This window comes from Myxine glutinosa, chromosome 9 (genome assembly GCF_964187855.1).
Source record: "Myxine glutinosa chromosome 9, kmMyxGlut1.1, whole genome shotgun sequence".
Lineage (NCBI taxonomy): Eukaryota > Metazoa > Chordata > Myxini > Myxiniformes > Myxinidae > Myxine > Myxine glutinosa.
This window is the reverse complement of record NC_136269.1, coordinates 60,611,789-60,639,173: the sequence shown is the minus strand read 5'-3', so window position 1 is coordinate 60,639,173 and position 27,385 is coordinate 60,611,789. Positions and strand designations below refer to the sequence as shown.

The window sequence follows — 27,385 nt, the reverse complement described above, 5'->3', positions numbered from 1 at the left end:
GTGCCATCTTTGAGACAGAATACATCTGCCCTTCTTTCCTGTGTTGTGAAATACAAGGTGTCTTCGTATTTCTCTAGAAGTTTTATCTTTAGCCAATGCTTTGAATAAGAAAGGCTCTTCTCTGGTGACTGATCAAACTCCTGCAGCTTTTCATGGACTTGGTCCATGTTCATTACCCCATGCTCTAATTCTGAGTCTAACCATTCACAGAATTCAATAAAAACTGCCACTCGCTCCTCATCAATACTCCTCTGTCCTCTCTTCCTTTTTCCTTCCTCATCAGTCTTGGACAAACTGTCACCTCTCGCAAACATAAGTTTGCATCGCAAATGGTAGTGTTTCTTCTGCTACCAAGTCGTTGATCCCTTCCAGGCGTCCAGTGACTTCAGTGCCCCAGTCATCCCCGCGACTCCGTGCTGTCTTCAGCAAGCTTGCCTTCAGTGTATCTGCAGTCAAATTATCTGGCACTCTGTATTTCTTTCTAGCTTGTGCTGGATTATTTTTGTAGAGCTGGGCTGGTTGGTTGCAAAGAATGCATACATCCTTATACAGGAGGTCAACTGACTGTGATCTTCTAGAACTGCAGCCAGTTGATGAACTGAACTCACAAGTAGTGCGTCTTCTCTTCAACTTTGATGACTCTTTCTCTGCCTTTGATGCTTGAGCTGACTTCTTGGTGGTTGCAACAAAGTTGTTGTACAGATCATTTTTACACTTCTGGTGGTACCTCAGTTTTCCTTCCTTTTGAGCCTCCTTCATACGTTCCACAACAGTAACATTTTCGACAGTTTCTGCTTGTTTCAATAAAGTTGAGTATCCCTTTGGAGTTGCCTGTATGAGCCTTTCAGCTGGTGTATCCGAGCGTGCACAGATGAAGCAATTTTGAGCACAGGTGGAGTAACGTCTTCATCCACATTGCTAGACTCCATGTCCTGCAAAGTAGAAAATGAGATATATTTAGAAATTATTTTTCCACAAAGGAGTGTCTGTGGTGAAATATAAATGTTAACAATCAACTCAGAATCATGAAAAACCCTTATTTGACCCCTCATAAGTTACTTAAGGGCCGATTTAAAAAAATAAAAATTCTCGAAAATAATTTTTCGGTACCCGAATTCAACAGCTTTTTTTCTGGGTTTCCCACGGGAGTTGACCTTCAACATTTTAACACGTGTTATTACACACCTTTACAAACATATTGGTGAAGAAATTTTTTGGTAACAATTTAGTTAACAGATTTTCATATGTTTCCCTTACTACAAGCTTGCTTTAAATCCATTCAGCTGTTGTCAAGTTATCACATTTTCACCTGACATGACCTGATCTCTTGACCCCAAAATCTAGTTATTTCATATCTACATCATTCTACATAAGTGTACCAAATTTGGTCAGAATTCCATCACTGGTTCACAAGTTATCGTGGTTAGAGGATTTTTACCTAACATGACCTCTGACCTTTGACCCTGTGACCCCAAAATCTAATCGGTTTATGTTTACCTCATTATACATACCTTCAAATTTTACGAGGATGCCTTCAGCCATTCTCAACTTATCGCGGTAACGAAAACCTATCACAGAAGGACAGACAGCCAGACGGACAACCTGAAAACATCATACCTCTGGCGACTTGGTCAACGGAGGCATGGAAACATAACGGCAAACATTGTGAAACATTATTTTTCCAGGGGTTTTAAAAACCTCATAATATTTATGTAATATTATTTTATAGCTTTGCAAACCCTATGATATTACAAATTAAAACCATTAACATTGAAATGTTTTAAGCATTCAATATTTTCTGATGTTTTTGTGACGTTTCCATAACATCTGGTTGCAACCTTCAACTGTTTTGTTATCTGAGATGGAGACTAAAGTGAAGCTCTGCCCATTTGTCCTCAGAGAAGGGGTGTGGTGGGGGGACGCCTTGCCCATAGCTGTTATTTTGTGTTTTTACATCAATTTAATAAATTACATTTTTGGGGTGAAGCAGGTTAAATGGTTGTCGAGATTGCTTGCTGTGTGATTGAAGACTTGGATAAAAGAGATTTAACTGATTGCAGAAGGCAGTGCCCCAAATTCAAACCAGAGAAAAGAGTGGAGAACATGACCATTTTCGAACGAAGTAATATGATGAGGCATCAAGTGAATGCTGTAACTACTTCGTTTGGGTAAAAAGCATTTGCAATAGCATGGTATTTAGTGTGAAGAGGGTGAGTTTCTCAAGTAGTTCCTAAACTCATTCAAGTATTTCCCACTCGCATATGAAATATTTTCTAAGGTTTGGGGTGCTCTTGATACGAGTTGTTGCACACCGCTTCTTTCCTATTCAATCCTCAGGCGCTGCATGACGTCATTACTGAGCACCAAAGGTGGCTCGGCGATGACACACACTGAAAAGGAGTACTCTCCATTTGAGTCTTTGTTGGTTTTGTTAGTCTGGGCAATATCTCGGGCACCTTTTTAGCGAGGAAGCACATATTTGGACACAACAATGACCAAGTGATTTGGCCAGAAAGGATATTTTTGATTTATTGATCAATTAATTGATGAATTAATTATTTGATTTTTTACTTAATATTTTTTAACAGTTGGATTCAGATGAAACTGTGGTGGTTTAGGTATTCTATTTGCCAATTCATTAATAATTTATTTATTTTACCATTATTATGTATTTATTTTTCATTATTTATCACTTATTTATTTTCTTTCTCATCTGGGCAATATCTCGGGCATCTTTTGAGCTAGGAAGAAGATATTTGGACATGGCAATGACCAAGTGATTTGGCTATAAAGGGTATTTTTGATTTATTGATAAATCAAATAATCGATTATTTATTGGTTAATCAATTGATTAATTTTTTCGATTAATTAATTTTCAAAAGTTACAAATTTGGATGAAACACTGGTGGTTTTGGTATGCTATTAGCCAATTGTTTAAGAAATTAATTGTTTTATGACTATTTATTCATTTTAATTATGTAATTAATAAAATATTGTCCACCTCTCCCTCCCAATACTGTGTCTCTATGTGCTGCATGGATGCATCGCCGAGCGCTGAAGGAGCCCTGGCAATGCCGCACGCTGGAAAATGTTTATTTAGTTGGCATGGGGGCGGTGTACTTTATCTGTACCTGTTTTGTTACTTTTATATTTTGCAGGAGACCATTTGGCAGCAGTGCAGACTTGTATAACTCACCTGGGCTTCTTTCTGCTAGCTGCTTTTCTTGCCGTGTTCTTGCAGGCTCCGGCCTTGCAAAGAGGACTCTTGCTTCTGGTCATTCCCACCAACGCTCTAGTCAAGATCCAGATTGGAACATCCATGGACTTTTTGCTCCTTTCGCTGTTTATTCTCATGGGATCCGTTTGTGGGTACACAAGTATTTTTGACGAATGTATTTGTAAAATTATTAGTTTATTCCTGCAAATTGTGCAATGCCTTTATTGTAATTTGAGCTTTGGCTCTTTTGATGGGTACCTGTTGACCCTCGCCCGAGTAGGTTGCATGCTGGTGAAGTGGATCAGATGCAGATTTTGGACTTTCAACAAGATGTTAAACTGTGTGATTAGATCACCATCAGGTGATGCTGCCCTACCAAGACTGCACTCTACTTCAGCGAAGTGAGATTTGTTTGCTCATATTTTTCCTTACTGCAATATTGGCTGCTTTATCCTGAAATGGATTGTCCATATCTTTCAGGAGGCTTAAGAACCCAGAGTATTTTGGGGGTTTGCTCTCATCTAAAGGTAGGCATTTTTACCTGGCTGTGATTTAATTGGATTGATGCATTTTGAAAATCTTTGCATCAATGTAACGTGCTTTGGTATTGTACCATGGTTATTGGTTATTGTAACATTGTTAGGATTTGAATTCATATAAAGCTTAAAATGGTTTCAACAACTCTGAATATGGCGTTCATTGCAACATTTATGCTTAATTTATATATTTGGAAAACAAGTCATCTAATTTTTTACAGGCTTTTTGAGAAACTATGTTTTATCCTCAGTTCAGGTTTAATTTTAAGATAATCCATTATTTTATTTATATAATATCTTGTGTTGATATTTCCCTGAAAATTACAATCGTGAATAGCAAATAACATAAATCCTTGAAACATTAACCTAATTTTATCAATCTCTTCCATTGTAAGGAAAAGTGTATTTATCACCCTCATGCTCAACGTTCATGTCTCTTATTTTATTTATATAATATCTTGTGTTGATATTTCCCTGAAAATTACAATCGTGAATAGCAAATAACATAAATCCTTGAAACATTAACCTAATTTGATCAATCTCTTCCATTGTATGGAAAAGTGTATTTATCACCCTCATGCTTAACGTTCATTTCTCTTATTTTATTTATATAATATCTTGTGTTGATATTTCCCTGAAAATTACAATCGTGAATAGCAAATAACATAAATCCTTGAAACATTAACCTAATTTTATCAATCTCCCATTGTAAGGAAAAGTGTATTATCACCCTCGTACTTCATGTTCAAACTCTTATTAATCTTGTGAAGTGATTCATTTTTGGATGTAATTTTAAAATAGGTTTCTTGTTATATTTTTTTATCATCATCAATTAAAAGATAATCACAGAATAAACATTGTTTATGGGCTTTTGACTGTTTAATCCCTCTCTATCATAAGCTGGACAATTCTCTAATTTATCATTTGGAGTATCAGGGAATTCAAGAGGCTCAACATCTGGTATGTCATTTTTCAGCTTAAAATAGATTGCTAAAATTAGAGGTGAAACTTTTGTTTGAGCTACTTTAATTGATGTTCTTCCAGATATATTAAAAGCCCTCTAGTGAAGGAAATTGAAGAACTCATATTATCACTCATAATTGGTTTTATCCAGTAGTTATAATTATCTTCAATTTTACATCTTTGACATATTTCTCTATCTTTTACAAATGTAGAGATTGAGTGAAACTTGTCTTTTGTGTCTTGATACATTGTATTTATCAAGTAAAAACAAAAAATTAACCTCCTACAAAGAGACGACCTAAAATAAGTGGTTTTCATTGAGATTTTCATCAAGGAAATTTTACTTTAAGCGAAAAAGTATCTATAAATTACCACGAGATTTCCATCTTTTTTTTTTTTTTTTTAATATATATATAAATATGGTGAATACAACGTATTGTGACTGTAATCGTGATTATCATAAGCGTGCTTTGGCACGCCATCTAAAACAAAAGCATAGACAATGCTGGAGAACTGCCTCTGCTGTCTAATGTTATATACACTGTGATGTCTGTAATAAGGACTTTAGAAAGGGAGGCTTTAAGTCTCACCTTAAATCACGTAAACATAAGACTATGTTTGGATACTCGATTGAAAAGGGTGATAATGTATTTAAAGGACATATAAAAATAAGAACCTTTCGATGTGAAGACCCGTGCAGCCGTTTGTGCGGCACCCGAGAAAATAACGTTATGCGGGAGTCCAACCCTGAAAATGCTGGAGGCCAACGCTGAAATTGGAAAAACAATATAGCCTATTTTCCCAGGATTACCCACCCAAAATATCGTTGCGATCGGTTCAGCCGTTTTTGCGGTACCTTTGAACGGACGGACGGACATTTGGTGAATTATAGTAAGATGGGCCGCAGAAGATTGACCATCATAACCACACAAAAATTTGGCAATGTCTGAGATTATTGCAAGCAAAGGCCCATAAATGCTATATGACTTTAGCTTGTGAATGAGACCCTTGTGCTAAACTGTATTGAAAGCCTTTGCGATGTCAAGTGCTACAAGTCTGGCCTTGTCAACGGTCAAGAGCCTGGTTTACATGTTCAGTTATGAGGGAAATAACATCACCAGCCCTCCGGGCACCCTTGCCACACAAACTTGTATTTCTGTCCCTGCCTACCCTTCACCATTCTCACACCACTTCCCTACCATCTCGTCTCTTGCACACAACATATGTCCACTCTTCTTCTGACCAATACTTCCACCACTTCTCATGATCTCCCTGTCATTGTCCCTACATTCCATGTCCCAAACCTCAGAAACCGATCTCCACTTCGGGCTGTACCCTGCCCATATGTAGTTGTAATTGTCATGGTTCCCTTTTTGAGGCAATGTTTTTATGTGGTTGAGCTTGAAAGTGGTTGGATGTCAATGAAAGCTTGTCTGTTGGGAGCCGTTGGTGAGGTATGTGGATGGACAAAAGGACCACCGAGGCACTCGGAAACATGGTGGTGGGATGATGAAGTTGGAAAGAGGATTGACGAGAAGAGGAAGAAGTTCAAGGAGTGGCAGAAGGCGAAGGGTACGGGAGCAGAAACAGCAGAGCATGAAAGTTATAAGGCAGCCAGGAAGGCTGCAAAGAAAGAGGTAGCAAAGGCGCAGGAGGCATGTAGGAAAATGTTCGGAGAACGCTTGGATTCGGAAGAGGGTCAGAAAGCAGTATTCAGGATTGCAAAGCAGATAGCGAAAGAGAGGTGTGATGTGATGGGGGTGAGTTGCTTGAAGGATGAAGTGGGACAAATCGTTGTCGACCCAGATGGAATTAAAGGAAGATGGAAAAGATATATGGAAATGCTGTTGAATACAGAGAATGAATGGGATGGCAACATGGAGAGTAACCCTGTTTTAGGACCGGCAGAGAAGATAACTGAGAAGGAAGTTGAGGAAGCGATAAAAGCAATGAAGGGTAGAAAAGCGGGAGGGCCGACGGGAGTTGTGGGAGATATGTTGAAGGCAGCAGGAAGTTGGGGTGTGAAGAGAATGACAGAGATCTGTAATCTGGTGGTGAAAGAAGGCCGCATTCCAGTGGATTGGGAAGTGAGTACCCTCGTCCCTCTATACAAGGGAAAAGGTGACGCTCTGGAGTGTGGCTCGTACCGAGCGATAAAGTTATTGGAGCATGGAATGAAGGTATTGGAAAGGGTGTTGGAGAGGAGGATAAGGAAGAAAGTGAAGATCGACGAAATGCAGTTTGGATTCATGCCAGGAAGAGGAACAACAGACGCGCTTTTCATTGTGAGGCAGTTGCAGGAGAAGTACATGGAGAAGAGGAAGAAGTTGTTTCTTGGGTTTGTTGATCTGGAGAAAGCATTCGATAGGGTACCACGCAAAGTATTGACATGGGCATTGAGGAAGTTAGGAGTGGAGGAATGGTTGATCAGAGTAGTGATGGCAATGTACAAAAGAGCACGCACAGCTGTAAGGACGAAGGACGGGAACAGTGGTGAGTTTGAGGTGAAGGTGGGAATGCATCAGGGGTCGGTACTAAGTCCACTACTATTTGTAGCTGTGATGGAGGTGCTGGCTCAGAACCTAAAGGAGGGTTTACCGTAGGAGTTGTTGTATGCAGATGATCTGGTGTTGTGTGCGGAAAGTATGGATGGACTGAAGGAAAAGATGAACACGTGGAAGGAATGTATGGAGACAAAAGGTCTGAAGGTGAATATCGGAAAGACGAAGGTGATGGCAAGTGGTAAAGCATGTGGTGAGGTGGAAAGAACTGGGAAGTGGCCCTGTGCTGTGTGTAGGAAGGGTGTCGGAGTGAACTCCATTCAATGTACAAAGTGCGCTGAGTGGGTTCATCAAAAATGTAGTGGTCTGAGAGGGTCATTAACCAGTGTGGCAGCTACATTCAAATGTAAGGTGTGCACAGAGGGAGCTGCAGATGGAGGAAATGTTGAGTTGGATCTTGGAGACGGCGTGAAGCTGGAAGGTGTGAAAACATTTTGCTACCTCGGAGACATGCTGAATGGAGAAGGTGGATCAGACTCGGCAACGGTTGCTCGAGTGAGATGTGCATGGAAGACGTTTCGGGAACTGGGTGGCGTGCTGATGAGGGGAGTGTCGTTGAAGCTGAAGGGAAAGGTGTATGCTGCATGTGTGAGAAGTGTTATGATTTATGGGAGCGAGACATGGGTAATGAACGTAGAGCAGCAACGAAGGTTGGAAAGGGTGGAAATGCGAATGGTTCGGTGGATGTGTGGAGTATCGTTGAGAGAGAGAGGAAGACAAATGATGAATTGCGAAAGATGATGGGAATAGAGCCTGTGATTGATGCTGTGAAGAGGAACAGGTTGAGATGGTTTGGTCATGTGTTGAGGAAGGATGAAAGTGACTGGTTGAGAAGAGTGATGGAAATGAATGTAGAAGGAAGCAGAGGACGGGGAAGACCGAAAAAGACTTGGCTGAAGATGGTGGAAGAAGAAATGCGGGAAAGGGGGTTAACAAGGAGAGATGCAGAAAATAGGGCAAAATGGAGAAGATTGTCATGGGGACCGCAAGGCTAACCCCCGCTCTAGCAGGGAAAATGGCCTTTAAAATGCATGTTGTTGTTGTTGTAGTAGACTGTAAATGATGGAATCCATAATGAGCTTCAATTAGGAGATTGGGGTCTTCCAGGAAAGTCATAATCTGCTGATTGATAAGACATTCATTCAAAAACTTTGCTTATGGGAAGAAGGCTGATTGGCCTATAGTTGGATGGATCACATTTCTCAGAGCCTTTCAAATGCAGGTACAACTGAAGCAAACTTCCTGTCCAGCAAGGTGAGAGAACCGACTTTGATAGGCATAGGTTGCATAGTTGTGAGAATGAGGGACAATTCTGGCAAGCACTATTTCAGCGATATGATCTGGCCCAGTAGCTTTTGAAATGTCCACCCCAAAGGTGACTTTCCCAGATTTCTGAAGTGAAGATGACAGTGGCTTAATGTCCATTTGGGATGGATAAGTCAGCAACGACTGATTTTGGTCAAGCGTGGAGTTTGCAGCGAAACGTTCAGCAAATAGGTTGCCTTTATCATTGGGGGATGAAAGGACTTCAGGACGATTGCAAAGGACAGCGGCCGTTAATCGATGTCAGTTAAGGACACTGCTGGCAACTCTGTCTCTGGAGCTTAGGCATTGGGCGTTAAAATTGAGTTTTGGTTTTGGGTGAAGACTATATTCAAAGGGAAATGAACCCCCTTACTCCCTCTTGTTACTACCAAAGGTGGATGGAGGTTATGTTTTCACATTTGTCTTTGTCCGTCTGTGAACAATTTCTCAAAGTTGTGGATGGATTCGGACGAAATTGGTGGAGAGGTTGGGTGTGTGAGACAGATGGAAAGATTAGATTTTGTTCTGGATCCGATTTTTTTTTTTTAAGTGAATCTTTGCCATTAAGCAATAGGACTGGTGATATACAAAAATGATCTACAGGACAATATCACAGTTATGGACGGATTCGGACAAAACTTGGTGGAAAGGTTGGGTGTGTGACAAGGATGAATTGATTAGATTTTAGTGAAGATCTGGATCCGAGAATTAATTTTTTTTGTGATTCTTCACAGTGATTGAGTGATAGGGCCACAAAACAAATATGTAGCATGATATTTCAAAAAGTTCCACTCTAAAGGTAGTATATATATATATATTTCAAAAAGTTCTGGATGACTTATGACGACTTGGTGGATGAGTTGGGTAAGTGACAAAACAAGCCGATTATATTTGGTTAATATTGGATCCAGATCTGGCCTATCAGTGGGATACGAAATGTAAAATGCTGAGCCGAGCGGAGGTTTGTGCTCTACCGAGTGCAGTTCTATATGCTGAATGCAGCCTCTCCGAAGCGTTCTTGTCATACTAGACTGACTATGTGCTTTTGTTTGGCATTGGATTTGATCTGGGGTTGAAGGTTTTCTTCAGTGTTACAAAAATTGTTTCCCTTGAATTCTTTCTTTCCAGAAGTGTCTGACAGGATGGATGGTTCTTGGGAATCCCCAATATGGGTTGCTGCCGATAACTCTTTTCAGGGCAAAGAGGTAATCTGCTGGTTTTCTTATTCTTTGCACAATATACGACGTTAAACGATGTAAAAAGCTGAAATTATATGCTGTGACCTGAATAAGGGCATTGCCTAGCAGAAACATTTCATGGGGCAAGATCGACCAACCTTGATAACGTACTGTATGAGTGGTTTCAGCAATGCGACAGAGATGCGTACCTATTTACCTATTTGTACCTCCGAGCACATCTACACCAGCTCCTATGATGGGTGAAATACATGCTGATTGGGTTAAAATGTCCATGGACACAAAGTAAAGTCCTCTGCCCATGTGGATCCCAGAGGGGGGGGGGGGGGCTGTTTCTAGGTTCTATAATCTGGCAACTGCTTGGCCCCAAGGATGCCAGATTAGACATTGCACTGTATTGCAATGAAACTGTTAATAATATACACAAGTTTTATAATACCTGATTGAATGTAAATGTGTTCCTTGACTATCTTTTCTTTTTTTTTCGTTTCTTTTTTTTTTTTCTTTAATTTTTTTTTTTTTTTTACATTCCAATTTGATGCATGTTTTGCACCTTTGTTACTCTTTGATTCTTTTATAAGCACATTGTTTTATTTGTCTTTCTGCAAGTCTTCCATCGTGGAACATTCAAGCCTCTGGCAAAGAAAGGTCCCTTTGGAATCGTCCAGCAAATTTGGCAAACCATCAATGTATGTACCAATTGATGTTAATCATCCAACTGAAGAACAATTTATATTTATTCTTGTCTGTTTTTTGTGATCCATATTTTCAATTCCTCAGGTCATCAACGTTGCTCGGTCCACAAGAACATTGCACTGCCGTAACTCGTGTAGGCCTTCGCTGCAAGAACCGATCCATGGCTGGTGAAGAATTTTGTAATATCCATTGTAGTAGGAGATCATTCTTTCAGCCAATCTCCAAATGAAAAATTTAGATGGGCTGCCCAGTTGCATCTCTCCACATGATGGAGTGGTTTGTCGTTTTAACTTTTCAAAATGTTGTTTTTTCTTACAATGTACTGATATTTTAGGTTTTAACATTTCAATTTTTTTTAATGCAGTGCCTTGTTTTGCTGTTCCATTAAAACTTAATTAAACCACTTGAGTTGTAATTGAAGCTTTACATTAAAAAAAAAGATTTTCTATTCCAATCCTCTTCCCACCCCACCTTTGCATTTAATCATGGCTCATTCTCAAAGCAGAATTTGACTTGAATCCTTCAATGGATATGAACCACCCACGTTAGTCGTCAATGGAAGGTCACATTAAAAATTAGATAGGGGAAGAAACGACAAGTAGAAGGGACAATGTCAGATGCTTTGAACTCAAGTTATGGTGTGTGAAGTTTTTTTTTGTTGTTGTTGTAAAGAGAACATGACCTTTGACCTGTTGTACACCGCACCTTTCCTATGCCATCTCCAGGCATTGCAAATCGTCATTGCTGGGCACCGAAGGGGGCTCGGCAGTGACGCACGCTGAAAGAGAGTACTCGGTTTTCACTCTGGTTGTTTTCTTGTTGTACACCGCACCTTTCCGATGCCATCTCCAGGCATTGCAAATCGTCATTGCTGGGCACCGAAGGGGGCTCGGCAGTGACGCACGCTGAAAGGGAGTACAGTACTCAGTTTTCACTCTCGTTTGTTTTCTTTCTTGTTGTACACCGCTCCTTTCCTATGCCATCTCCAGGCATTGCAAATCGTCATTGCCGGGCACCGAAGGGGGCTCGGCAGTGACGCACGCTGAAAGAGAGTACTCAGTTTTCACTCTGGTTGTTTGTTTGTTTGTTTTCTTGGTTGTCTGGGCGATATCTCAGCCATCCTTCAAGCTAAGAAGCTGAAATTTTGGCACAATAGTGAGCAAGTCCTTTGTCAAAAACGGTATTTTTTGTTTTTTGATTAATCAATTAATTGAGGAGTTATTTAATTATTAGCGATTAATTAAGTACTTATTTAATTAATTAAATTTCCTTTCTCTTCTGACCATTAACTCAGGCACCTTTTGAGTTAGGAAGCTGATATTTGGACATGCCAATGACAAGGTGATTTGGCTGCAAGGGCTATTTTTGATTTATTAATTAATCAATTAATCGATTAATCGATTAATTATTTAATTATTCAATGAAGTACGATAATAAAAAAAATTCCTGTTACAGATTCTGATGAAATGGTGGTGATTTATGTGTTCTGTGACCGAATTGATTAATAATTTCATTTTTTAATGATTATTATTTATTTATTTTCGTTATTAATCATTTATTTATTTTCTTTCTCATTTGGCCAATATCTCAGGCACCTTTTGAGCTGGGAAGCTAATATTTGGACATGACAGTGACCAAGTGATGTGGCTATCGAGGATATTTTTGATTTATTGATTAATCATTTAATCGATTCATTATTTATTGATTAATCGATTAATTAATTATTGATTAATCAATTAATTTGTTTTTTTATTAATGACTTATTTAATTAAATTTCTAAAAGATACATCATCGGATGAAGCACTAGTGGTTTAGTTATGCTATTAGCCAATTGATTAAGAAAATATTTTGTGATAATCTTTTATTGATTTTATGATACAATTAATCAATCAATTAGTGTACCCCTCTCCCTCGCAATGCAGCCTCTATGAGCTGCACTGTGGTATTGCCGGGTGCCAGAGGCGCCCCGGCAATGCCGCGCTGTAGGATATTAAATTATTTGGCATGGGGGCGGTGTACTTTGAATGTATCTGTACTTGTTGTACACTGCTCCTTTCCTATGCCATCTCCAGGCATTGCAAATCGTCATTGCCGGGCACCGAAGGGGGCTCGGCAGTGACGCACGCTGAAAGAGAGTACTCAGTTTTCACTCTGGTTGTTGTACACCGCTCCTTTCCTATGCCATCTCCAGGCATTGCAAATCGTCATTGCCGGGCACCGAAGGGGGCTCGGCAGTGACGCACGCTGAAAGAGAGTACTCAGTTTTCACTCTGGTTGTTGTACACCGCACCTTTCCTATGCCATCTCCAGGCATTGCAAATCGTCATTGCTGGGCACCGAAGGGGGCTCGGCAGTGACGCACGCTGAAAGGGAGTACTCAGTTTTCACTCTGGTTGTTTGTTTGTTTTCTTGTTTGTTTTCTTTCTTTGTTGTCCGGGCGATATCTCAGCCATCCTTTGAGCTAGGAAGCTGAAATTTCGGCACAGTAGTGAGAAAGTACTTTGTCAAAAAAGTTATTTTTTGTTTTTTGAATAATCAATTAATTGAAGAGTTATTTAATTATTAGCGATTAATTAAGTACTTATTTAATTAATCAAATTTCCTTTCTCTTCTGACCATTAACTCAGGCACCTTTTGAGTTAGGAAGCTGATATTTGGACATGCCAATGACCAGGTGATTTGGCTGCAAAGGCTATTTTTGATTTATTAATTAATCAATTAATCGATTAATTATTGTACACCGCTCCTTTCCTATGCCACCTCCAGGCATTGCAAATCGTCATTGCCGGGCACCGAAGGGGGCTTGGCAGTGACGCACGCTGAAAGAAAGTACTCAGTTTTCACTCTGGTTGTTTGTTTCCTTGGTTGTTTGCTTGCTTTCTTGTTTTCTTGCTTTCTTGTTTGTTTGTCTGGATGATATCTCAGCCATCCTTTGAGCTAGGAAGCTGAACTTTCGGCACAGTAGTGAGCAAGTCCTTTGTCAAAAAAGATATTTTTTGTTTTTTGAATAATCAATAAATTGAGGAGTTATTTAATTATTAGCGATTAATTAAGTTAACCCTGGTGTTGGGCTAGCGGCTAGGGTGCCGGCTTAGGATCCTAGGATCCTGGGTTCGAATCCCGGTCGATCGCTGAATTAACGCCAGGGGGGTTGACTCAGCCTGTCATCCTTCCGAGGTCGGCTAATTGAGTACCAGTTCACTGGTAATTCCCTGTTTGTCGTTAAAGGCGGCAAAAAGGGTTGGTGTCAGGAAGGGCATCCGGCCGTAAAACATTGCTTCGAAAAGGGGACCAAAAAACAACAACAACCATGGTTCCCGAAAAAGGCCAACCCCCGCTTTTCGGGGAAAAATGGCCTCTAAAGGTGGTTATTTTTTTTATTTATAATTAAGTACTTATTTAATTAATCACATTTCCTTTCTCTTCTGACCATTAACTCAGGCACCTTTTGAGTTAGGAAGCTGTTATTTGTACATGCCAATGACCAGGTGATTTGGCTGCAAAGGCTATTTTTGATTTATTAATTAATCGATTAATTATTTAATTATTCGATTAATGCCAAAAAAAATTTTTTTTTTAAGTTACAGATTCTTATGAAATAGTGGTAGTTTATGTGTTCTCTGACCAAATTGATTAATAATTTAATTTTTTTATGATTATTATTTATTTATTTTCATTATTAATCATTTATTTATTTTCTTTCTCATTTGGCCAATATCTCAGGCAACTTTTGAGCTGGGAAGCTAATATTTGGACATGAGTGACCAAGTGATGTGGCTATCAAGGATATTTTTGATTTATTGATTAATCATTTCATCTATTAATTATTTATTGATTAATCGATTAATTACTTATTGAGCAATCAATTAATTATTTAATTTTTTATAAATGACTTATTTAATAAAATTTCTAAAAGATACATCTTCGGATGAAGCACTAGTGGTTTAGTTATGCGATTAGCCAATTGATTATGAAAATATTTTGTGATAATCTTTTATTGATTTTAATTATACAATTAATCAATCAATTAGCATACACTTCTCCCTCCCAATGCAGCCTCAATGAGCTGCACTGCGGTATTGCCGGGCGCCAGAGGCGCCCCGGCAATGCCGCGCTGCAGCATATTTAATTATTTGGCATGGGGCGGTGTACTTTGAATGTATCTGTACTTGTTTGTTTGTTTTCTTGATTTCTTGTTTGTTTGTCCGGACGATATCTCAGCCATCTTTTGAGCTAGGAAGCTGAAATTTCGGCACAGTAGTGAGCAAGTCCTTCATCAAAACGGTATTTTTTGTTTTTTGAATAATCAATTAATTGAGGAGTTATTTAATTATTCGCGATTAATTAAGTACTTATTTAATTAATCAAATTTCCTTTCTCTTCTGACCATTAACTCAGGCACCTTTTGAGTTAGGAAGCTGATATTTGGACATGCCAATGACCAGGTGATTTGGCTGCAAACGCTATTTTTGATTCAATTAATTAAGCAATTAAGCAATTAATCGATTAATTATTTAATTATTCGATTAATGACTAAAAATTTTTTATTTTTTTTAGTTACAGATTCTGATGAAATGGTGGTGGTTTGTGTGTTCTATGACTGAATTGATTAATAATTTAATTTTTTAATGATTATTATTTATTTATTTTCATTATTAATCATTTATTTATTTTCTTTCTCATTTGGCCAATATCTCAGGCACCTTTTGAGCTGGGAAGCTAATATTTGGACATGACAGTGACCAAGTGATGTGGCTATCAAGGATATTTTTGATTTATTGATTAATCATTTAATCGATTCATTATTTATTGATTAATCGATTAATTATTTATTGATTAATCAATTAATTATTAAATTTTTTATTAATGACTTATTTAATTAAATTTCTAAAAGATACATCTTCAGATGAAGCACTAGTGGTTTAGTTATGCTATTAGCCAATTGATTATGAAAATATTTTGTGATAATCTTTTATTGATTTTAATTATACAATTAATCAAACAATTAGTGTACACCTCTCCCTCCCAATGCAGCCTCAATGAGCTGCACTGCGGTATTGCCGGGCGCCAGAGGCACCCCGGCAATGCTGCGCTGTAGGATATTTAATTATTTGGCATGGGGGCGGTGTACTTTGAATGTATCTGTACTTGTTATACACCGCACCTTTCCTATGCCATCTCCAGGCATTGCAAATCGTAATTGCTGGGCACCAAAGGGGGCTCGGCAGTGACGCACGCTGAAAGGGAGTACTCAGTTTTCACTCTCGTTTTGTTTGTTTGTTTCCTTGGTTGTTTTCTTGTTTGTTTGTCCGGGCGATATCTCAGCCATCCTTTGAGCTAGGAAGCTGAAATTTCAGCACAGTAGTGAGCAAGTCCTTTGTCAAAAACTTATTTTTTGTTTTTTGATTCATCAATAAATTGAGGAGTTATTTAATTATTAGCGATTAATTAAGTACTTATTTAATTAATCAAATTTCCTTTCTATTCTGACCATTAACTCAGGCACCTTTTGAGTTAGGAAGCTGATATTTGGACATGCCAATGACCAGGTGATTTGGCTGCAAAGGCTATTTTTGATTTATTAATTAATCAATTAATCGATTAATTATTTAATTATTCGATTAATGACAAAGAAATTTTTTTTTTTTAAGTTACAGATTCTGATGAAATAGTGGTAGTTTGTGTTCTCTGACCAAATTGATTAATTTAATTTTTTTATCATTATTATTTATTTATTTTCATTACTAATCATTTATTTATTTTCTTTCTCATTTGGCCAATATCTCAGGCACCTTTTGAGCTGGGAAGCTAATATTTGGACATGAGTGACCAAGTGATGTGGCTATCAAGGATATTTTTGATTTATTGATTAATCATTTCATCTATTAATTATTTATTGATTAATCGATTAATTATTTATTGAGTAATCAATTAATTATTTCATTTTTTCTTCACGACTTATTTGATTAAATTTCTAAAAGATACATCTTCGGATGAAGCACTAGTGGTTTAGTTATGCGATTAGCCAATTGATTATGAAAATATTTTGTGATAATCTTTTATTGATTTTAATTCTACAATTAATCAATCAATTAGCGTACACCTCTCCCTCCCAATGCAGCCTCAATGAGCTGCACTGCGGTATTGCCGGGCGCCAGAGGCGCCCCGGCAATGTCGCGCTGTAGGATATTTAATTATTTGGCATGTGGGCGGTGTACTTTGAATGTAGCTTTACTTGTTTTCTTTCTTGTTTGTTTTCTTGTTTGTTTGTCCAGACGATATCTCAGCCATCCTTTGAGCTAGGAAGCTGAAATTTCGGCACAGTAGTGAGCAAGTCCTTTGTCAAAAATGTTTTTTGTTTTTTGAATAAACAATTAATTGAAGTTATTTAATTATTAGCGATTAATTAAGTACTTATTTAATTAATCAAATTTCCTTTCTCTTCTGACCATTAACTCAGGCACCTTTTGAGTTAGGAAGCTGATATTTGGACATGCCAATGATCAGGTGATTTGGCTGCAAAGGCAATTTTTGATTTATTACTGAATCAATTAATCAATTAATCGATTAATTATTTAATTATTCGGTTAATGACTAAAAAATTTTTTTTTGAAGTTGCCGATTCTGATGAAATGGTGGTGGTTATATGTGTTCTATGACCGAATTGATTAATAATTTGATTTTTTAATGATCATTATTTATTTTCATTATTAATCATTTATTTATTTTCTTTCTCATTTGGCCAATATCTCAGGCACCTTTTGAGCTCGGAAGCTAATATTTGGACATGAGTGACCAAGTGATTTGGCTATCAAGGATATTTTGATTTTTTGATTAATCAATTAATCAATTAATCGATTAATTATTTAATTATTTGATTAATTACGAATGTTTTTTTTTTTCAGTTACAGATTCTGATGAAATGGTGGTGGTTTATGTGTTCTGTGACTGAATTGATTAATAATTAATTTTTTAAATGATTTATTTATTTATTTTCATTACTAATCATTTATTTATTTTCTTTCTCATTTGGCCAATATCTCAGGCACCTTTTGAGCTGGGAAGCTAATATTTGGACATGACAGTGACCAAGTGATGTGGCTATCAAGGATATTTTTGATTTATTGATTAATCATTTAATCGATTCATTATTTATTGATTAATTGATTAATTATTGATTAATCAATTAATTATTTGTTTTTTTAATAATGACATTTAATTAAATTTCTAAAAGATACATCTTCGGGTGAAGCACTAGTGATTTAGTTATGCTATTAGCCAATTGATTAAGAAAATATTTTGTGATAATCTTTTATTGATTTTAATTATACAATTAATCAATCAATTAGTGTACACCTCTCCCTCCCAATGCAGCCTCTATGAGGTGCACTGCGGTATTGCCGGGCGCCGGAGGCGCACCGTCAATGCCCCGCTGTAGGATATTTAATTATTTGGCATGGGGGCGGTGTACTTTGAATGTATCTGTACTTGTTCTATCTAAAATTGAATCCATTCATCTTTGTAATACAGTCCATAGTTTGGTCAAAATGAATCTTCAGTGCTTCATGTTCTCAGTAACAAATCTTGATCATGCACGGACAGACAACCTCGAAAAAATGCCTTCAGCAGCGGAGGCATGAGATTCCTCTAATGTTTTACAACTAAAAGTAAAATTCTGAAGGGCCTCCATGGTTGTTGTAGATCAGCACATGTTTGAGTGAGCAAATGTGGCCGCTACAGTCGACCAAGGTAATATAAAGGTTGGTGACTAATCTTTCAATCGACTACAGTAGTTGGTGCTTGCAGGAGCAGCAGCCAGCTTGGCACCATCTTGTCTTCTGTTGGGAATCCAGGTCGCTTCAATGTAAGCACACCAGAAATTGCATTATTCCTTTGTTTTTGAGTAAATTTGTGGACGTACAGGTAGTGGCCAAAAACTGGAAATGCTTTGGTAAATACAGGACACCAAGCAACAACTTCCAGACGTCTGGCCCATGTGTTAATTAAGCAAACGGCATCCCAATATGCTTTCTGTCATGTATAAAAGTGCTGCACAGGCCTGGTTGTCTATAGTTATGGCTAGCATGGCTGCCACAGGCGAACCCCTTCCCCCCAATGCCCCCATCCACAGAGCACGTGTGGTTGCCCAATGGTTTGATGAGCATGACACTGATGTTATCCATGTCATGTCCTTCTCAATCACCAGATCTTAACTTTATTGACCATTTATGGGATATTCTGGAGCGATGCCTGACTGATTTCTACCTCCATCAAGCAGGTGTGAGTTGATTGACTTTCTCATGGAAGAATGGTGCCACATCCCACCTGCAGAATTCCAGACACTAGTGGATTCTCTCTGCCACAGAACATACAGGCCGTAATGGGTGCACGTGGTGGCCCAACACCCTGTTAACTGACTTTACATTGGCGTTTCCATTTTTTTTTGGTCCATTACCTGTACTTGAGCTTTAGTTATTCATGTAATTTCAATGCCAACACTAGATGAGACGTGTTCTCAAATAACTGAAATAGGGATCTTGAAGAATATTAGAATTGGAGTGATAATGTTGATGCTGTATTTTATGGACAAAGATTGCTGTAGTTTATTTTCAAGACAAGTTCCCCAAACGACAAAACGTAATTTATCTTGCAACATAAATGTCCAAGTCCTATGTAATATATTTCTCATATGTACCGACAAGTTCTGCGTAATGCAAAAAGTGACCGATGTCTGACGTTTTGTCGGCCAGTACTGGTCTCCAAAGTTGGTCCAACATATACTGCTTGTGAAGTCGGTGGAAACGATGTCCAATACACAATCTCACTGGATAAAGTGGATATGTTCAGTGAATTGCCACTAAAACGATTGTGAATCGCTGAGTTCTGTTAAATTATCCTAAATTTATCGTGATGCATAAATATAACGGTAAAATTAAATAATGACCAAACAACGTTTAATACAGAATCAAGCTTAATTTTAAACTTGCAAAGGTACCAGGGGTTGCTAGGCAACGCAGGATCCCTCCTCCCACCCCTTTCCCTCTCTCATCCTACTCCGTCCTCTGCCTTCTCCCACCCCACTTGTTCCCCTCCTTCACCCTGGCCGCTCCCTCTTCCAACCCCTTCCCCTTCCTCATCCCACCCTTTCCTCTCCCTCCTCCCATCGATTCGCCTCCCTCCTCCTACCACACCGCCCCTCACTGAGAATGGGAGGGGGCAGAGAAAGGTGGGAGAGAAGGGAGGATTCAGTTGGGGTCTGGAAGGTGGGGAAGGGTGGAAGATCGAGATCCCACCCATTCCCCTTCCCCTCCCTCTTCCAACCCCTCCCCTCACTGCCTTGACTCCTCGAGGGGAGGAGGAGAGCGGAGGATTCAGTTGGGGCCTGGAGGGAGGGAGAGGGGTGGTGGAGGGAAGGAGAGCAGACGGGTTGTAGAGCAGAGATGGGTGGGAGAATGAAAATTTTTCATTGGCAATAAAATGTAAAATAGCATCCATGACTTTGGAACGATGACTCAAATCAGCATCCACAATTGCATACGCCATCAAATCCTTTAAACCATCCAGATGCAGTGTATATACAGACTTGGCATTTAATATGGAATATTTTTTTGTGGGGGTGAGCTTACTTTTCAAGTTGACTTGGAACCAAAAGTTCATTGGAATTATGTTGAAATTATTCTAGATTTTGTTAATGTGCCCTATAAAAGAAACAAAAACACATTTGACCTTTGAAAGCAAATAAATTGATCCTTGAAAGTGATGTCAACTGATATTGAACTCAATTCATGGACAGTACTGTGTTAAACTTCTGTACGTTTTCCAGAAGTATTTCTTTATTTTGCACATTAGCCAAAAAATTTTTTAACAAAAATTAAATTATAACTGGGATTACGGACAGTAAAATTACAGTTCAGTACGTCGTGTAACCCTCACGAGCATTCAGGAGAGCACTTACACATTGAGGCATGCTGTTCACGAGATTTGCCAAGGTTTGGACAGGAATCGCTTGCCATGCAGTTACAATAGCCTGCTGCAATTCACGCACAGAGGTCGGCTGCTGGTCCAAGTTGTCGATTTGACGTGTTAATTCTGCCCACAAGTTCTCTATCGGATTCATATCCGGGGACATGGCAGGCCACTCCATATGCTCTACACCATGGTCAGCAAGAAAGTGTTGGATCATGCGAGCACGATGAGGCTGTGCATTGTCATCTTGGAAGACAAAGTTTCCTTGAAAGGCTACATGAGCAAATGGAAGCAATGTTTCTTCCGGAATGGCCCTGTACTTGAACTGGTTCAGGTTTCCATTCAGAACAAGCAGGTCAGTTTTTCCCCCTGCATGAAAAGCAGCCCAAACGGTCACCCCACCACCTCCAGCTTGGACTCTCGGCACTATACAATCTTCGTTGTAGGCTTCATGCACTTGTCTGCGCACTCGGACATGGCCATCTTGACGATAGACCAGAAATCAAGACTCGTCACTGAAGATCACATGATTCCAGTGTCCTGGCTGCCATTGACGGTGCTCTCTGGCCCACTGCAATCGGCGCTGGTGGTGTTGTCTTGTCAGGCGTGGCTTTCTCAGGGGACGCCTGGCACGATAGCCTGCTTGAACCAGTCGTTGGTTGACTAGCCCTCTGGATACAGGCACATTTGTCAGTTGCTGTCACTCAGCCTTAAGCCGATTTGCTGACTTGGTACGGCCATTGCGGACTAACCGGTGCAGCTGGCGATCATCCCTCCTTGTGGTTCTGCGGGGTCGTCCTGGCCTCGATATTGGAGGAGGGACACCCCTCTGAGCATTTCGTTTCGGGATCTTTGACACCTGACCTTGTGATGCCATACTGCCGAGCAATAGCACACTGTTTCATGCCGGAATTTCGTAAAGCCACCACCATGACAAACAGCATTGTCGAGTTGACGGACCATCTCCAGAGGAAGCGGCAATAACTTTTGTAGACGTGCAGCAGTTGTTTTCCACTAATACAGAACGCAACAACCCTTATATACCCGATTGTGAAGCCAATCATCAAATGCACCTGTCCGTACATTTTGCCATGCCACCTGTGATATAATCCTGTTATTGACTTCTTGCTGCGACCGACAATCAGTGACATGGTTCTTTTATCAAATAAATCACCGAAGCGTAAAAGAAACTCACCAGATTGATATTCTGAGTTCAGAAAGGAAACCCAAGTCAAGAAAAAAAAAATATTCCATATTAAATGCCAAGTCTGTAGTTGGCCTATTACATTCAGGTTGCGGTCTTCCATTGTCTGAGTCGCCACAGTGACGTGGTAACTGTGGGTCTTCCACCATACTAGTGGTCACTTGCCAACAGACCGCTCTCGATCCCAGATGAGCCCCCAAAATGTTGCCACTTTTCGCCGAGCTCGGAGAGTGATAAAAACACGCACAACGGAGTTTGTCTCAACACATTTACTCTGAAATGGTGGTTCATTGCAACAGTGTCACGTAGTATCAGCGGTGTCGAACCATGTGATCGTCCAGCCAACCGTTATAATTATACACACACGAGCTGTTCTTTGGCTGAATAAACGCACAAAATGCCGATTCATTGGAGAAATAATGTGTTGACATCCTTGTTGTAGCTTCAGCCATTTCTCGTACGCATATGCTCACATACCACATTTGTCACCATAACCAAAACCTCTGTGTACCCCTTCAAAATCATCTGAATTTTCCTCAACATATCCATTCGCTTCTCCACCAAATATCAATATCCAAGCTCATCCCCAAATCATTCTCCTCCAGTTAAGTTGACTTCAGCTGCATCTGCTCAAATAACAGCCATGACCATTCGTCCCATAATAAGCTTAAGCATCATAAGTCATAATCCTTGCACTATATCTCTTCACTTCGAAGACATTCTGTATAAACGTCTTTCACGAGCACACCTACACCTGCCTTTGTGTCCTCTCCTCAAAACCAAAGAAACATTTTTCTCTTTTGCTGTACCGACTCATAGTTACTTGTCCTCTCCCTCTTCGTTCTTGAAGATAACAAATGTCTAACTTCCTTCGACTTAACATTTCTACCACCTCCCTTAACCTATTTGTCATCATTCTGACATTTGAGATTCCAACTCAACTATACACTATAAGCCGAGCTTTTTACAGACTCGTCCACACTCACTAATTATTATTATACATACTCATGCCGCTGTGATAATTCATGTTCATTTGTGGCTTTGTGTAGACTGTTTTGTTTGTTCTTCTTGGGAATGTGAGATTCATCAGACAGTTTGTCGTCATCGTGGTTACTGAGGTTATCAAGATCTTTTTCTCTCGTGGTTCAACATTATTTTTAACATAAGCAGACAAGCATGCCCACAGGGTACCTCAAACTGTATCACACCCATACTTGTGAGTTGAATTGGTGCAAAGATTTCCACGGCCCCGGAGTCTTTTCCTGATGCCAAGAGGTTTTCTTTCAGGGATCGTACCCTTAGTGTTTGGTTAAAACCCTATACCGCAAGCCAGTTTTAGGAACTCGCAAATCGCCTTGCACACTTCTATCTGCAGTTAAGCAACAGTATGAGCACGGGAAGCCAGACAGTTGGAGTTTGTTTCGGAGACACGATATATTGCATTCGACCATATGGAGCTTTGTATACAGATGGAGTTGCTCATTTCTCCACCTCTGCCAAGTCATCGCTAACCCTTTTCATTCAATATATGCATGCATGATGTATGTATAAATTACACAATTTCAAAATGCTTTAAAAAAAAATCATTTCTCTGTACATGTGTATGAATGTACGTACAGTGCCCTCCATAAGTATTGGAACAGAGAAGTCACTTATTACAGTATTCCTATATACTCACAATTTGGAATGGAGATCAAATGAAGAATACAGTGCCTTCAGAAAGTTTTCACATTTTGTTGCATTTGTCGGGCATACATAGAAATGTGTTTTTTTTTGTTTTTGTTTTTTTCCTCTAAATCGTGTTCAATCAATTGAATTGGCTACAGGTGGACTCCAATCAAGTTGTAGAGACATCTGAAGGATGATCAAAGGACCTGAGCTCAATTTGGAGTGTTGTATCAAAGGGGTTGAATACTTTTTGACTAGACATTTGAGCTTTTCATTTGTAATTATTTTGTAAAAGTTTCTTTAAAAAAAAATATATATATATATATTTCCACTTGACATTATTACGGTGTATTATGTGTAGATCAGTGACAAAACAAGTACAAAAAGTTTTAATTAAAACAAAAGCCGCGTCGATGTTACACAATGCCTAGATGCAGCTGTGCCTATAACGTCGATGTTATAGGCACAGGACATTCCTGTTGATTCGATTACTTGATGTTATTTTTGTGCAAAGTGAAAATATATCTCGGCAATTTCCCGTGTGTGGCGACGAATTTTTAATATATCTCGCCATTTTGCCATCTGTTATTTCAGGCGGTGTATGACTGACCATGCCGCGATTAAAAAAAATAAAATCTCGGCAATTTCCCGTGTGTGGCGACACGTGAACGAAGCTGTGCTCCTCTCTCGACATTATTGTGACGACGTATAAATTAAATATTTCATCGTGACGATTGTCATCAAATGGACGAATTTTTAATATATCTCGGCATTTTCCCGTCTGTTATTTCAGGCGGTGTATGACTGACCATGCCGTGATTGTAAAAAAATATATCTCGGCAATTTCTCGTGTGTGGCGACACGTGAACGAAGCTGTGCTCCTCTCTCCACATTATTGTGACGACGTATAAATTAAATATTTCATCGTGACGATTGTCATCAAATGGACGAATTTTTAATATATCTCGGCATTTTCCCATCTGTTATTTCGGGCGGTGTATGACTGACCATGCCGCGATTTAAAAAAATATATCAATGGACTTGAAGTTACAGGCCTTTGAGAATTCATTTCGTTCTATAAAGGGCAACTTTCATCGGATTTTCTTCCCGTTTTTTTTCAACCGAGTCTAAAACTATGTTAGCGACTGTGAAAAATGAAATTATATATCGAATTTGATTTGAAAGAAAACTGTGTGAGAGAGAGCAAGACACCACGGGCCTACAAAACAGGCCTCAAAGCTATGCGAGTTAATAAAATGGTGGATATTTGTTTATATGAAGCCTCTCCCATAATGGGTGGAGCTATGGTTCCCAGAATGGGTGGAACTTTGAGGTTTTGTCTTCTCTGCAAGAACAACAACAACAACAACAAGAGGAAGAACAAGAAGAAGAAGAACAACAACAACAGCAGAGGGCACCCCATGAGCAGCGTCTGTGACGCGGCTAAAAATCTCAAGTTGATCGATTTTAAATCCACGCTGTAACAACAAAATGTGAAAAAGTCAAGATGTCTGAATACTTTCTGAAGGCACTGTACATGTGTGAGGCAAGAGCACAGAAGGTCATCTTTTATTTCTTAGTATTTCTGTGCATACATGTTTTGCCCTTGTAGAACAATAGTACCTTTTATGGTTAGGGTGCTGTCTTGGGGTCCGAGGATCCTGAGTTCGAATCCCGGTGGATTGTTGAATTAATGCCAGGGGGATTGACTCAGCCTGTCATCCTTCCGGGGTCGTCGGCAAATTGAGTGCCGTACCAGCTCACTGGTAATTGGGGCACTGCATCAGCGGAAAAATGATGCAACCAGCAGCCACAGGAAACATCATCAACAACAACAACAATAGCTACAAAATGACGTTAAAATGGAGGGCACACGTTAAAATGGATTTGCTTTTAGCTTACTACAACTGTACAGAAGCTTAGGCCTGCTGACATATTTGTCACTTTGACATATTTGTCACTGCAAACTTATGTCTTGCAGCCATTTTTGCATTCAAAAACTTCAAGCCTCAGGCGTAGGCAGGACTTGTTTACCATTTACACCTAGGTTTCTCACGAGATTTCAACATTCAGTTCTGCCCTTGGTTTTCTATTCATAAGGGAACAGAAGCAGTCCATTTTGAGAGATAAAGGTAGATGACTGGCAAAAGATGGCAATCAGCAATTTGACGTGTGTCCTGACATTCCATCTACTTGTTTGTTTGATCAATGGCTACGCTGTTTTGAAATCCAATGGATATGAAGAATTTGTTGTCGCAATCCATCCGGACGTACTTGAGAATTCAACGCTTATCGACAAGATCAAGGTACTCATTTGATACAATGATTTTCTTATAAGATACACAGCTATAACCTGTCACCTTGGTGGTTCGTGTGTGTGTGTGTGTGTGTGTGTGTGTGTGTGTGTGTGTGTGTGTGTGTGTGTGTGTGTGTGTGTGTGTGTGTGTGTGTGTGTGTGTGTTTAACGAGTATTTGTCTTGTACAATAACTTTAACAGAACTCCATATTTTCACCTCTTATTTCACTCCATATTGTACCAGCCTCTGTTTCTGTTAGGGAGACATGAATTTAATCAGTCCATCACTCAATTCGGTTCCTGGAAAGAAAACAAACAAAAGGACAAAAGCGTGTAACGACGTATTTACACGCAGAAATAATTTCGACAAACCAAAGTTACTGCAAGCTCTTTTTGTGAATGTTTACTGTAACAGGTAACACTGGGTTAACAATGGCGCCTCGTCGCCGGGCTCACACTGCAGAGGGTCCACAAGGACGAAAAATATTTTTTGAATCATTTAAATCGCGAAAGATTTCAATTAAAAAAAAAAATTCTATATGTATATATACAGTACGAGCTTGGCTCAACTCACTGCGCTCGCCTCACCACGCGTCGTTACTGAGGCACGGGCTTATTTTAGCTGAGGAAAAATGACTATACCCGAGTTGCTGTGTTGTCATGATTTACCTACCAATCATAATACAAACAATTAATTTGTACAAATTTATTTGTAGTGTTTGTCATATTACATTTTTATTAGCAATTTAGGTTGAAAAAATAAAAAAAGAACCCCTCAGCACATACATACGGGAGGGGTAGGTGCAGATTGGAAGTTTGTGACGATCACACCTCACCACCACATAATTTAAAACACCTCACCACCAAGTAATTCAAAACACCTCACCACCACATAATTTAAAACACCTCACCACCAAATAATTCAAAACACCTCACCACCCCATAATTTAAAACACCTCACCACCAAGTAATTCAAAACACCTCACCACCACGAAATTCAAAACACCTCACCCCCATGTAATTCAAAACACCTCACCACCACATAATTCAAAACACCTCACCACCACATAATTCAAAACACCTCACCACCATGTAATTCAAAACACCTCACCACCACATAATTCAAAACACCTCACCACCACATAATTCAAAACACCTCACCACCACATAATTCAAAACACCTCACCACCAAGTAATTCAAAACACCTCACCACCACATAATTCAAAACACCTCACCACCACATAATTCAAAACACCTCACCACCATGTAATTCAAAACACCTCACCACCACGAAATTCAAAACACCTCACCACCCCATAATTTAAAACACCTCACCACCAAGTAATTCAAAACACCTCACCACCACATAATTTAAAACACCTCACCACCAAGTAATTCAAAACACCTCACCACCACATAATTTAAAACACCTCACCACCAAGTAATTCAAAACACCTCACCACCACATAATTTAAAACACCTCACCACCAAGTAATTCAAAACACCCCACCACCCCATAATTTAAAACACCTCACCACCAAGTAATTCAAAACACCTCACCACCACATAATTCAAAACACCTCACCCCCATGTAATTCAAAACACCTCACCCCCATGTAATTCAAAACACCTCACCACCACGAAATTCAAAACACCTCACCACCACATAATTCAAAACACCTCACCACCACGAAATTCAAAACACCTCACCACCATGTAATTCAAAACACCTCACCACCACGTAATTTAAAACACCTCACCACCATGTAATTCAAA

The 27,385-nt window shown here is 39.2% G+C and overlaps 1 protein-coding gene and 1 long non-coding RNA gene across 5 annotated transcripts in view; one reads left to right on the top strand and one right to left on the bottom strand.

Annotated features, from left to right (window-relative positions):
* LOC137418543 (protein brambleberry-like) overlaps window positions 1-10,872 on the top strand; it is a 31,794-nt gene extending 20,922 nt beyond the window's left edge. The window contains exons 7-12 of one of the 4 annotated variants that reach the window (XM_068104627.2): window positions 3,159-3,365; window positions 3,498-3,618; window positions 3,698-3,744; window positions 9,711-9,787; window positions 10,388-10,467; window positions 10,559-10,872. In XM_068104627.2, coding sequence (XP_067960728.2) covers window positions 3,159-3,365; window positions 3,498-3,618; window positions 3,698-3,744; window positions 9,711-9,787; window positions 10,388-10,467; window positions 10,559-10,703 — 677 coding nt within the window. In that variant the 3' untranslated portion in view covers window positions 10,704-10,872. Of the gene's footprint in view, window positions 1-3,158; window positions 3,619-3,697; window positions 3,745-9,710; window positions 9,788-10,387; window positions 10,468-10,558 lie in introns of all 4 variants that reach the window. The other 3 variants (XM_078784389.1, XM_068104626.2, XM_068104628.2) reach the window with 3 other exon arrangements.
* LOC137418541 (uncharacterized) lies at window positions 830-26,196 on the bottom strand. Its single transcript, XR_010982653.2, has 4 exons — window positions 26,183-26,196; window positions 25,826-25,861; window positions 24,936-25,090; window positions 830-932 (listed from the first exon to the last, which is right to left on the bottom strand). It is a non-coding gene; the product is annotated as an uncharacterized LOC137418541 (long non-coding RNA).
* Between the last annotated feature and the right edge of the window lie 1,189 nt (window positions 26,197-27,385).